The sequence below is a fragment of the Mrakia frigida genome (assembly GCF_051309035.1).
Source record: "Mrakia frigida strain ATCC 22029 unplaced genomic scaffold BDY24scaffold_11, whole genome shotgun sequence".
Taxonomy (NCBI): Eukaryota; Fungi; Basidiomycota; class Tremellomycetes; order Cystofilobasidiales; family Mrakiaceae; genus Mrakia; species Mrakia frigida.
The window spans coordinates 351,012-362,159 of record NW_027481270.1 but is presented as its reverse complement, the minus strand read 5'-3'; the positions used below and the strand labels follow the sequence as shown (position 1 = coordinate 362,159).

The 11,148-nt window shown below is 53.7% G+C and overlaps 4 protein-coding genes across 4 annotated transcripts; 2 read left to right on the top strand and 2 right to left on the bottom strand.

Moving 5' to 3' along the window:
* Nucleotides 1-488: 488 nt before the first annotated feature.
* BDY24DRAFT_385536 (cytochrome b5 reductase family protein) lies at nucleotides 489-2,959 on the top strand. The gene is made up of 11 exons (XM_076639982.1): nucleotides 489-645; nucleotides 744-897; nucleotides 1,104-1,350; nucleotides 1,578-1,637; nucleotides 1,723-1,827; nucleotides 1,937-2,003; nucleotides 2,105-2,157; nucleotides 2,252-2,291; nucleotides 2,412-2,488; nucleotides 2,596-2,644; nucleotides 2,760-2,959. The coding sequence occupies exons 1-11, from the start codon at nucleotides 555-557 to the stop codon at nucleotides 2,831-2,833; spliced, it is 1,017 nt and encodes a 338-aa protein (XP_076497697.1). The 5' UTR covers nucleotides 489-554; the 3' UTR covers nucleotides 2,834-2,959.
* Nucleotides 2,960-3,504: 545 nt separating this feature from the next.
* On the bottom strand, nucleotides 3,505-5,062 carry BDY24DRAFT_414244 (uncharacterized protein; the record flags this gene model as incomplete). Its single annotated transcript, XM_076643279.1, has 5 exons — nucleotides 3,505-3,528; nucleotides 3,612-4,325; nucleotides 4,435-4,700; nucleotides 4,801-4,861; nucleotides 4,970-5,062. 5 exons carry the CDS (start codon nucleotides 5,060-5,062, stop codon nucleotides 3,505-3,507), a joined length of 1,158 nt encoding a protein of 385 aa, XP_076497696.1.
* Nucleotides 5,063-5,281: 219 nt separating this feature from the next.
* Nucleotides 5,282-7,308, top strand: BDY24DRAFT_385529 (cytochrome b5 reductase family protein). The gene is made up of 11 exons (XM_076639981.1): nucleotides 5,282-5,425; nucleotides 5,500-5,690; nucleotides 5,772-5,838; nucleotides 5,978-6,014; nucleotides 6,116-6,192; nucleotides 6,290-6,346; nucleotides 6,429-6,489; nucleotides 6,558-6,610; nucleotides 6,692-6,731; nucleotides 6,817-6,896; nucleotides 7,016-7,308. The coding sequence occupies exons 1-11, from the start codon at nucleotides 5,339-5,341 to the stop codon at nucleotides 7,142-7,144; spliced, it is 879 nt and encodes a 292-aa protein (XP_076497695.1). The 5' UTR covers nucleotides 5,282-5,338; the 3' UTR covers nucleotides 7,145-7,308.
* A 219-nt stretch (nucleotides 7,309-7,527) lies between these two features.
* BDY24DRAFT_385524 (uncharacterized protein) lies at nucleotides 7,528-10,745 on the bottom strand. Its single transcript, XM_076639980.1, has 11 exons — nucleotides 10,081-10,745; nucleotides 9,865-9,933; nucleotides 9,541-9,615; nucleotides 9,287-9,353; nucleotides 9,063-9,148; nucleotides 8,899-8,970; nucleotides 8,591-8,796; nucleotides 8,421-8,486; nucleotides 8,255-8,323; nucleotides 8,112-8,162; nucleotides 7,528-7,995 (listed from the first exon to the last, which is right to left on the bottom strand). The coding sequence occupies exons 1-11, from the start codon at nucleotides 10,255-10,257 to the stop codon at nucleotides 7,623-7,625; spliced, it is 1,311 nt and encodes a 436-aa protein (XP_076497694.1). The 5' UTR covers nucleotides 10,258-10,745; the 3' UTR covers nucleotides 7,528-7,622.
* Nucleotides 10,746-11,148: the final 403 nt, after the last annotated feature.

Sequence of the window (11,148 nt, the reverse complement as noted above, 5' to 3'; positions counted from 1 at the left end):
CTTCCCTCGAAGTACTCACAAAAAGCCCGACGATGGAGAATATCCCTCTTACGATAGATCCATGCCAAGAGCAGCTTTGGGACCGATAAGTTCTTCGAGAAGATGGGCGTGGTGAGAAGGAAGACGGGAGGAAGAAGAGATCGTCGAGGCAGGGATCGAAAAACCGTTTCTTCTCGTTGGAAACTCTCGAGAAGAAGAAGATGTGAGGCTTCCGAGGAAGAGGAAAGAGCACAAGACTTTGAGGGTCCCCGAGCTCCAGGATAAGCAGAAAGGGTTGGCGAGAGATGGTGAAAGTTGAAGAGAAAAGAGGGAGGGAAATGAGCTCGGTCGATTCTCCTCTCTCGCGTCCTCAAAGGAGTCGCGAGCCGCGCCAAATTTTTGCATGAGAGTGAATTAGCACGGAAACTGGATGTGTTTCTTCCCAAACGATCAAGCATCCCTGGGAGCAAATCTTCGCAAATCGAAGTCGTGATCAAGCGATCGTCCCGAAGCTCTCAGCCCTCTCCTCCTCTTCCCTTCCAGTTCTCTCAACTCCCATCCCCTCTTCCCCAAACATGTTCCGTTCTATCGCCGCCACCGCCTCTCCTCTAGTTCGGTCCTACGCTACATCCAAACCTTTGAGAACTTCTTCCCAGGTGGGCACGAGTGAGTCTCAAGAATCGTTTCTCCCCAAATCGTCATCTCTTCTTCCTTTGCTGAAGCTCTCTTCTCTCTTCCTTCCTCTTTTCCACCTTTCTTGCTAGCCTTCCCTCTTGGCCTCGCTGGTCTCCTCATCGGAACGGTGGGGACTCTCTTTTACGTCGGGGACAACTTCAGCTATCCTCTTAAACCAGCCCATGCTGAGGAGAAGGAGGAGGGATCTCCTTTCGAAGGAGTCAGGCCCTCAGCTTTGACCAAGTGAGTCCCAAAACTCTCACTGCTAGACCCGAAGCATCGATGGGAGGGAAAGAGGCGTTGAGACGAGGTGGGGTTGAAGAAGGAAGGAAGCAGAACGGAAGGGAGAGAGTTGACCTTGAGCTCGTCCTTCCCTCCTTCCTCCCGCTCTCTCTCCTTCTTCTCTCGTTTGGTTATTGACTCTCGAACACTCTCCTTCTTCTTCTCAGGGACAAGTTCTCCGAGTACACCCTGTCCGATGTTAAAGAGTACAACCACAACTCGCACATCTACACCTTCAAATTCCCCGACCCCAACGCCATCTCGGGAGGTCCGATAACCCATCTTCTCATGCTTCGAGCCGTCGAGGACGGTCTCATCGTGGACGCTAAGGGCAAGGACATCGCTCGTCCTTACACTCCCGTCTCGACTCCTGACACCGTTGGAGAGATCTCCTTCCTGATCAAGAAATACGACGTAAGTCCCTTCTTTCAGACGCGGAGTCTTCCTTCTGTAGGCCTCAACCTCGAAGCAACGCCTGCTGTCGACTTTGAACAACAGCAGACTTTAGCTTGCACAGCGCTGAGAAGACCGCAATACCGAGCAGCGAAACCTCGACTCTCCTCTCCATCGGTTCTCACGTCCGACCCTTTGCCCCAAGCTGACCTTCTCTCTTTCTTTTCCCTCCTTGCTTCGACCTACAGACCGGAAAGTTCACTCCTTACCTCGCTTCGCTCAAGGTCGGAGACAAGGTCGCTTTCAAGGTTCGTCTCAATCTCGTTCGAGTCGTTCGAGTCCTTCGTCAAGGTCAAGCTGATCGTCCCTCGCGTCTTTCTCTCTTTCTTCCAGGGACCTTTCGCCAAGTTCCCTTACAAGCCCTCTGTCCTTGAGCAGGGTGTTGCTATCGCCGGTGGATCTGGAATTACCCCAATGTATCAGCTCATCAACCACTCTGTGAGTTCCTTCGCGTTCTTCGCTCGTCGTCGTCTCTCTCCAAACACGTCTCGCAATTCCGCCGAGCAAGAGCTGAGTTCTCTCCTTTCGGCTTGGTTTGCGATCTTAGTTGAACTCGAAGGACGACAGCACCAAGTGGACGCTCATCTACTCGAACGTCACCGAGGCTGACATCCGTGAGTTTCTCTTTTCTTCGACCTGTTTTCGCCCTTCGCCTCGCCTCGCTCGATCGTCCACTGACGGCACTTTCTTTGTTTTGCTTCTCCTTTGAGACTAGTGCTTCGAAAGGAGTGGGACTCTCTCGCTGCTTCTCACCCTGACCGTCTGAAGGTGCGTTCTTCCCTTGCTCTCGATGTCGACGCGTCCCACTCGACCGCTGAGCTCACCGATCCCTCCTATTCCTCCCTTCATTTCCGTTTCACAGGTTGTCTACGCTCTTGATAAGCCTCCTGCGGGATGGACTGGTTCGTCCACTGTCCCTTTTCCCTCCCAACTCTCCGCCGGTCCAGACGATTCTAACGCCTGCTTCTTCCTCTCCCTCCACGCCTCTCTTCGTTTTTTTTTTTTCTTTCCAAACGCAACAGGATCCAAGGGTTACATCACCCCCGAGCTCATCAAGTCGGCCGGAATCACCGCCACGGGAGATAAGATTAAGTTCTTCGTGCGTTTAGTCTCGTTTCAGTCTGCTCTCCGACCCATCTCCTTCCTCGCTGATTCCCTTCCCGTCCTTTCCTTCCCTCCTTCCCTTGCTTTCTTCAACCTTCACAGGTCTGTGGACCTCCCGGACAGGTCAAGGCCATCGCTGGAGACAAGGACGGTTCGTAACTTTTCCTTTCTCCTCGCGTCCTTTACCTCTTCGTCCTCTCCCTTTCGTCGATCGATCGATCTCAATCAAACTGACTTCCCTCCTCACCCTTTCGTTTTTTTTGTAGGAGGAAAGCAAGGACCCATCGGAGGAACTCTCGCTGCTCTCGGATACGAGGCCGGACAGGTCTACAAGTTCTAAATCAAAACCAACGATGGATTCTAGACCGCTGGTAGATATTATTCGATGGTACTCGGATGGTCGCAGAAAGAAGCTCGCAGGTTGTTCAAGTGGGTTCAGTCAACGTTTTGTTGAGAGCGGGAGAGAAGACCGAACCTTCGAAGGATTGTTGTCGACGCGTCGAGGATCGGATCCTTCGAGGTCTGGCTTTTAAGCAACTGCGATCTCATAGCGTCTCTACCTGACCTCCAAAATAGATAAATAAAATCATGCCCGGTCTGCGAAACAACGAAACGAGCAACGTTCATCAGCGTCGTTCAGGTCCGCCGACGCGCCGACGAGGGAGAGGAGAACAACTCACGAGAGTGACACCTTGTCTCCCACATCAGGCCTACCCATCCACTCCATCAACCGGAGAAGCCTGGAGGTGGCGCAAAGAAAGAGAGGGAGGTCAGCGAGGTCAGCGAGGCGAGGAGGCAGAAAACGGTTCGGAGTCGAGCTCACGGAACGAAGTGCGAGGAGCCGAAAGAGAATGATGGTCCTACCCCGTCGATATCCATTCGGCAAACACTGTCAAGTCAAAGAGTAAAAATTTAGTTCCAAGTTCTCGCTTTCGAGAAAGGGAGAGAAGGAGAAAGGAAGGGAATCGAAGGGAGAGGGAGGACCCACCTTTTCGCTCGCCGAGCGCGTCCTCAAGGTTCGACGACGTCCAATTCCTAGAAAGAAACAATGTGTAAAAGAACGGTTTGCGTCAGTCGGAATGAAGGAAAGCTCGGGAGGACGAGAAAGAGCGACTCACCTCCGACAAAAACAACGAGCATCGATTGCCGTCCGACCTCTCGTAGGACCATCCCTGCCCAATTCCATCCTTCTTCAGATCCTCCTCCAGCTCACGAATGAAATCGACGTTAAATCCAACCAGATGAACCGTCCTCGTCTCGAGAACCGAGTTGAACGTTTTGATGAACGACCGAAACGGATCGACGTTGTGCGACGCGTCTGCCCAGTCGGAGAAGAGGGTGAGTTCCTCAGCAACGGCGCCAGTGGCGGTTCCTTTGATGTAGTAGGACCTGATGGCCTCGTTTCCGACCATGAGGGAGGAGGGTTGGTTGGATTGAACGAGGTTGTGAAGGAAGGTTGCTCGATTTGTCTCGACCTCTCGGAAAATCACCCCGATGTGACTCCTCTCAAGAAATTCTTCTGGGATGATCCAGAATTTCTCCTTGATCCACTGGTCGAGCGAGAGCCCCGAGTACGTTGCTGGATCCCGCTCGACATCGGCTAGCCGTTGAGGTTCCAATGCGACCATGGCGGCTTCGCGTCGACCTGGGTCTTGCATCAGTCGGTGAAGGACTCTGGGGCAGGGATTTTCCGACCTGGGTACCCTTTGACCGGCTCGATGGAGAAGGCAAACGCGTTGGAGGGTTCGTCCGCTGGGAAGATGGAGAGCGGCGAGACAGGAGGACGTTGAGTGGGAGGAGAGGGGCGGTTCGATTCCTATAGCGATGGAGAGCTGAGGATGAAGATTCGAAAGAAGACGGATCAGCTCCTGGTCAGATTCGAGACGAAGAAGACTCCAGAAGCGACGGGCTGAGACGACGCGACGGTTATCGCGAGCTCACCTCTCGAACGAAACTCCAGCGTTTCTCCCCCTCCTCCCCCGTTCCAAAGAGACCATGCTCAGGATTGAAGAAAGCCACATAGTGGGACGGCCGAGTGATCGTCACTGATTGGTAGAAGATCGGAGAGCAAAGCTCTCTGAATCCCTTCGAGACGAGGAGGAGATGCGACGTTCCGTTGAGGTTGAAAGGATCCGAGGTAGGGAGGAGTTGGGTAGGTCGAAGGAAGACGTTCTTGAGGATCTTCTCAAGGACCTCGATGGGGAGACCTGGCGAGAACGGGGAAGAAGAGGCGAGGAAAGAAGAAGGAAGAGAGGGTGTGAGCTTGGACCTGCGCGTTCGGACTCCTTCGACGCCATGGTGACTCACGAGGAAGAGGTCTAGATGAAGCGAGATGAAGCTGGTCTTGGAATAAATACGTAGTCGAAGGCTGGAGATGTTCAGAGGGGAGAGAACGATTTGAGGTGAGAAAAGAGGCAGCAAAAGGGAAAGGAGGGACAAGCTCGACGTCTTGAGCTCTCTTACGTTCGAAGCTCACATGAGGGAGGTTGAGAACTGGGAGGGACCCAGATTCAGATTCCAAGAGCGAAACAGAGTTAGAGCTTGTCGGCGAAAGAGGTGAAGAAGCCATAGGCGTGCGTTGGAAGATGATGGACGTTGGGAGAGAGGAAGAAGGTTGAGTACAGGTTGAAGGGTGAGGTAGGGGAGATCGTGCCGACTTCAGCCCTTCCTCTGCGAGTTTCGGAAGTAATTCTGCCTCACAATCCTCCAGCATGCATCTCATCCCATCCGAGTATCATTACCTTGAACGAAGATAAATTTATCGCATCGGAAGAGGTCCGAGATCTCGTCATCTCTCTCTCGGAAAAGCAAGAGCTCGAATCCATCAGCCCTTCGCTTGGTTCGCATGCGTCTCCATCTTGCTGCTCTCAAACCACAACACCGCCAACTCTCTAAACTCTTCTACAGCATGACCACTCCTTCTCCTCCCGTCGCTCTCAGCAAGTAAGTTGTTTCCTCGCTGCCGATCTCTCACTCTCTGACTGATCCTCTCCTTCTCCTCCCTTCGATTCTCTCAGAGACAAGTTCACGGACTTCACCCTCGCAGAGGTCAAGAAGTACAACCACAACTCCCACGTCTACAAGTTCGCTTTCCCTGATTCTACCTCTATCGGGGGAGGAGCTATCACTCACTGCATCATGGTCAGAGCGCCAGAGGATGGCAAGGTCGTAGACGACTCTGGGAAGGACGTTGCGAGGTGAGCTCGCTCTCTTCCTCCCTTCCTCCCTTCCTTCCTTCTTTCCGTCTTTTGCTGACTCATACATACTTCTGCTCGCAGGCCCTACACTCCCGTGTCCTCTGCGAGCACCGTGGGATACCTCGAACTCATCGTGAAGACCTACGAGGTCAGTCAGCAATCTCGATCTCCTTCCCTCCTCCCTCTCTCCCTCCCTCGTCAGCTCGACCATCGCCCATCGCTCTCTATCGTCCGTTCTGACCCTCATTACCACCCCTTCAACTCCTCTACCATCTTTCTTCCATCAGACCGGAAAGATCTCTCCCTTCCTCGCTTCCCTCAAAGGTACACCGATTCCCTCGTCCCTCTTTCCCTCTCTCGGCCCACCCTCTCCCTCTCCGTCTCGTCGAACTGACCTCTCCTTCGCGTCCTTCTCCTCGTACCAGTCGGAGAGAAAGCCGCCTTCAAGGGTCCCTTCGCCAAGTTCCCCTACAAGGCTTCCGAGCTCGAGCAGGGAATCGCTGTCAGTTCACTCGCCCTTCTCCTTATAGAGCTCACGAATCCTCGATCTAACTCTCTCGTTTTCGTCCTCCTCCGCCTCGACTCGTTGTTCGTCCCAGATCGCTGGAGGCTCCGGAATCACCCCGATGTACCAGCTTATCGCTCACGCTCTCTCCGTTCGTCCCTACCTCGGTTTATCGGCTCGATTTTTCGTTCGTTCGGGATTGCTGACCTCTCACGTCAACTCGAAACGAACAGGCGAAGGACGACACGACCAAGTGGGTCTTGGTCTACTCGAACGTGACTGAGGAGGATATCCGTGAGTTCTTTCTTGGCTTCTTTGCTCCTCTAACCCGATCTGACTGTCTTTTTCTTCGCGTTTACCAGTTCTTCGAGAGGAGTGGGACGCTCTCGCCGCTTCCAACCCCGATCGACTCACCGTTCGTTTTCATCTCTTGCTCTTCTTCCTTCCTTCCTACATGCTCACTCACTCACACTCATCTCGTCTACTTCGTTTCCAGGTCATCTACTCTCTCGACAAGCCTCCTGCAGGATGGACTGGTTCGTCTCTCCTCTTTTTCGTCTCTTTCGAAACCGCGTCGCTCACTGAGTCCCCTTTCTTTCTCTTTCTTGTTGCCTTCGCCAGGTCTCACCGGCTTCATCTCCGCTGCCACCATCACCGAAGCCGCCAAGGCTCTTCCTCCTTCCGCTGGGGAGAAGGTCAAGGTGCGTCCTCCAACTCAACCCGTCCTCACCTCCCACCCTCCTGCTCTCGTTCTCTGTCTCTCTCTCTCCTTTCCTTTGTTCAACAAGGCTGACCAACCCCCTTGCGCGTCTTTCGGCAGTTCTTCATCTGTGGACCTCCCGGCCAGGTCGCTGCCGTCGCTGGAGCGAAAGACGGAGGGAAGCAGGGAGCCGTCGGAGGAGCTCTGGCTTCGTTGGGTTACGAGGCCGGACAGGTGTTCAAGTTCTAGATGCGTTGCTTTCAGTTTTCGGGGATTGGATGGATTTGAATCTTATCCTTTTGGGAGAGGGGAAGGGGAAGGAGAAGAGAGGGAAGTCGAGGGAGGGAAGAGGAAGGGGAAAGAGGCGACGACGCGACGCGTCGATCACTCCTCGTCTTCGTTCGAATCAATCCACTCCCTTCTCTCTCTCGTGTCTCGAACCGATAGACTGAGCTCTCACTCTTGCTCAATCAGCTCTCTAGCAAGTTGAATCCTCGATGCTGCTCGAACGAACATTTCCTCTCTCTCTCTCTCTCTCTCAAAAGCGAAGAAGCGAATCCTTCAAAAGAAACCAGCATTCCAAGAAGAAAACGGAAAACGACAACCATCAAACCATCGATTAAAAGAGAGCCGAAACGTGAAAGAGGACGAGGAGAAAGCGACGCTGGAGTGGGTGTGGGCAACGAAGCTAAACCACGTCCTCGAGGAGAGAGAGAATGGAGAGATATTAAATGATGTGTGTGTGCGGTAGTAGAGAAAGGGGTTTGATGCTGGTGGGCTGTGGGAGGGCCTCGGTAAGTAGAGTAAGTAAAAGTAAACAAAGGGAAGGGAAGGGACGAGCGGGGCGATTCGAATCGGGTGGGCTACGAAAGGAGGGAGAAATAGAGGAGAGAAAGGTCGTGAAGAGAGAAGTCGTGAGAGAGGGAGAGACAGCAAGTAAGAGAGAGAGAGAGAGAAACGTTCTAGTTGGAGCACAGGGAGGAGAGGGAGGGAGGAAGCAAGACGACGTGTGATGTTGGCGTTTAAGCGACGACGGCCTTGGGCTCCTCGACCTTGGGGGCGACGGTCTCCTCGGTGGCGGGAACGACGGGAGCGGCGGTCTGAGAGAGAAGGAGAAGGAAGGAGCAGGGAGGGAAGGGAAAGGTCAGCTTTGAGCTCGACGTCGACGCGTCGTCCGTTCGAGGGAACGGCAACGAAATGAGAAGAGAGAACGTACCTCCTCAACGACGGGGGTCTCGAGAGCAGCGGGGGTCTCAACGGCGGCGAGCTATGAGATCCAAAGGAAGAAGACGAGAGTCAGAGTCAGGTCGACCTTTGGGGAAGAGAGCGACAAGACGGCAACGCGAAAGAAAGACGAACAGTAGGAGCAGCCTCCTCGACGGGAGCGACCTTGGTCTCCTCAACGGGAGCGGCCTTGTCCTTGGATCCCTATCAGAGCGAAGGAAGGTCAGGAAAGGAGGAAGAGAGTCAGTGCGAGCTCGAGAAGGGAGGAGTGGCGTCGAACAAAAGTGAGAGCTGGACGCACCTTGAAGAGACCGGTGATTCGAGTGGACAATCGCCTGTTGGGCTTGGGGGAGACAGCCTTCTCCTCCTGTAGTAGATGATGAAAAGAAAGAGGAGAAAGGAAGGATCAGCGACGAGTTTCGTTGAGCTTTGACTTTGATGAGACAAAGTGGAGAAGAGGAGTGGACGAACGGTAACGGGAGCAGCAGTCTCGGCGACAGGAGCAGCAGTCTCGCTATAATAAGGCGTCGGAAAGCAAGAGGAGAAAGGGGAGAGGTCAACAAACGAGCTCGAGAGGGAGGAACGATCGAGTGGGAGAATGAAGAGAGCTGAACGAACGTCTCCTTGACAGCCTCCTCAGTAGCAGCAGCAGGGGTAGCCTCCTCAGTAGCGGCGGCCTAGGAAGAGGAAGAAGAGAGTGAAGCGTAGATGTCAGTAAAAGAGCTCAGATCTCGAGGAGGAACCGAGTCAGAAGAAACGGGAGGAGACGGAAGACTCACAGCGACGACGGGGGTCTCCTCGACAACGGGAGTCTCCTCGACGACGGGAGTCTCCTCGACGACGGGAGCGGCCTGCAAAGCGAGAGAAAGGTGATAAGCTGGTCAGCAAACACGTCCGAATCTCGAGAAGATCGAGGGAGAGCGAGGAGAGAGATGAGACTCACGGCAGCCTTAGCGGCGGCGGCAGCAGCGTCCTCCTCAGCCTTAGCAGCCTCAGCAGCCTTCTTCTCGGCGAGCTTCTCAGCGGCGACTATAAGCAGAGGACGAGCGGAAGAGGGAAAAAAGGAGGAAGGAGGTGATCCGAGGTCAGCAAACGGGAAGAACGAAGAGAACGACGGCGTCGAAACGGGGAGCAAGAGAACAACAAGGCGAGGACGAAAGAACTCACTCTTGGCCTTCTCCTCAGCCTTGACCTTATCGGCAGCGACCTTAGCAGCCTTCTTCTCGTTGGCGATCTAGAGGATAGCGTAAACAACGAGCCAGAAGGAAGAGGAAGAAGGGGAATCGTCGATGACAGGGGAAAGGCAAGGGAGGGAGTGATCAGCCGCAGGCCCTCTTCGATGGCTCATGCCATTCCTCCCGATTCTGAAACAACCCTTCCGAAACGGAATAGAGATAGATAGATAGAGAGAGAGAACGTACCTTCTTCTCCTCCTTGAGGTTGTTGAAGAACTTGGCGAAGAATCCCTCCTTCTTGGGAGTCTCAGTCTTGGTAGCCTAGAGGAGAGGAGGAGGGTCGAGGGTTTGAGGAGGTTCGAGAGGAGAGGTGGGAGATTGCATGTTTTGAACGAGCGAGAGAGGGAACGGGAGGGTGGATGAAGAGGAGGAGGATTGATAGAGGAGAGGAGAAGGAAGTGAGAGTCAGTTAAAGAGCTTTCTCGACGATAAGGAGGTTCGAGGGCTGAGAAAGAGGGAGGAGGAAGGGAGAGGGAAAGGGAGGGAACGAGAGGGAAAGGTTGAACTCACAACGGGCTCGGTAGCCTCGACAGCAGCGACGGGAGCGGTCTCCTCAGCGACGACGGCAGGAGCAGCAGTCTATAGAGAGAGAGTGGATGCATGCAAGAAAAAGAAGAAGCGAAGAAGGGGAAAGGGAAGGTGAAGAGGAGGAGTCAAGTACGAGTCAAAACAACCCCTCTTCACCCTCCCGTCCCTCGTCCAAAGATAAGAGAAGGAAAAACTTACCTCCTCAACGACAGCAGTCTCAGCGACGACGGGAGCGGGAGCAGCGACCTCCTCGACGGGCTTTCCGAGCTCAGCAGGAGCTGCGACGACCTCCTCGACGGGAGCGGCAGGGGTGGTGGACTCGACCTCGACGGGAGTGGCGGTGGAGGAGGGAACGGTTTCGGTGACGGCGGCCATAGTGAAGGAGGAGGAGAGAACTTGTTAAAGGAGAAAGAAGGGTGGAGAGAGGAAGAAAGTTAGGATGTGAAGTTTGAGAAGGGGAGTTGTGGTTGGAGGGGAGGAAGCAAAAGAAGAAGAGGTGGAATGTGGAAGGATCGAATTTGGGTTCGTCCCTGAAGTCGGCTCCTCGTCCTTTCTCTTCAGGGGCTTCAGTCACGATCAAGAGAATTTCTTCATCTTCCCTTCAACTCGATGCAAGCCCCGTAGGGAAGCAGAGAGAGAGAGAGGGAGTAGAATCAATTTTCCTCGCTCGTTCCCCTTTGAGAGAGGGAAGAGACGAAAGAGCTCGCATCCGCAAGAGGCTTGCTTTCCCAGCCTAAGGGAGGAGCCGACGCTCGTCTCGATCTTCTTCTTCTTCCTTCCTTCGATCCATCCATCCAAGAAAAAGAGACTTACATTAAGGGTGGGTAGAGAGAGAGAGAGATTGAAAGAAGGAGGAGGATGTGGTTGGAGGGGAACGAGGAGAGAAATTGAAAGGTTCGAGCTGACCTTCCCCCTTCCCTCCCCACAAGCAAGCAAGCAGGGGTAGAAAGGAGAACATGCTAGCAAAAAAAAAAAAAGGGCACGAAGCTCTATAGAGGCCTCCTGTAGACTCGCTTCGTGGACGAGGAAAGGTGGAGCCGAAGTTGAAGACGCGTCGAGAAGAGAGACGCACGCACGCAAACCTGGACGCGAAGAAACTGGGACGCTTGTTGAACGATCTCTCTCTTTCTCTTGTTGTTTGCTTGATAAGATTTTGTTGTTCACTTGAAACAAAGGGCAAGGTTCGATCGCTTCGGTTGGTTTGAACCCTCCACATGAAAGTCATCCGAAGATCAAAGAAGGAAAGGAGGGGAAGGGAAGGAGAGA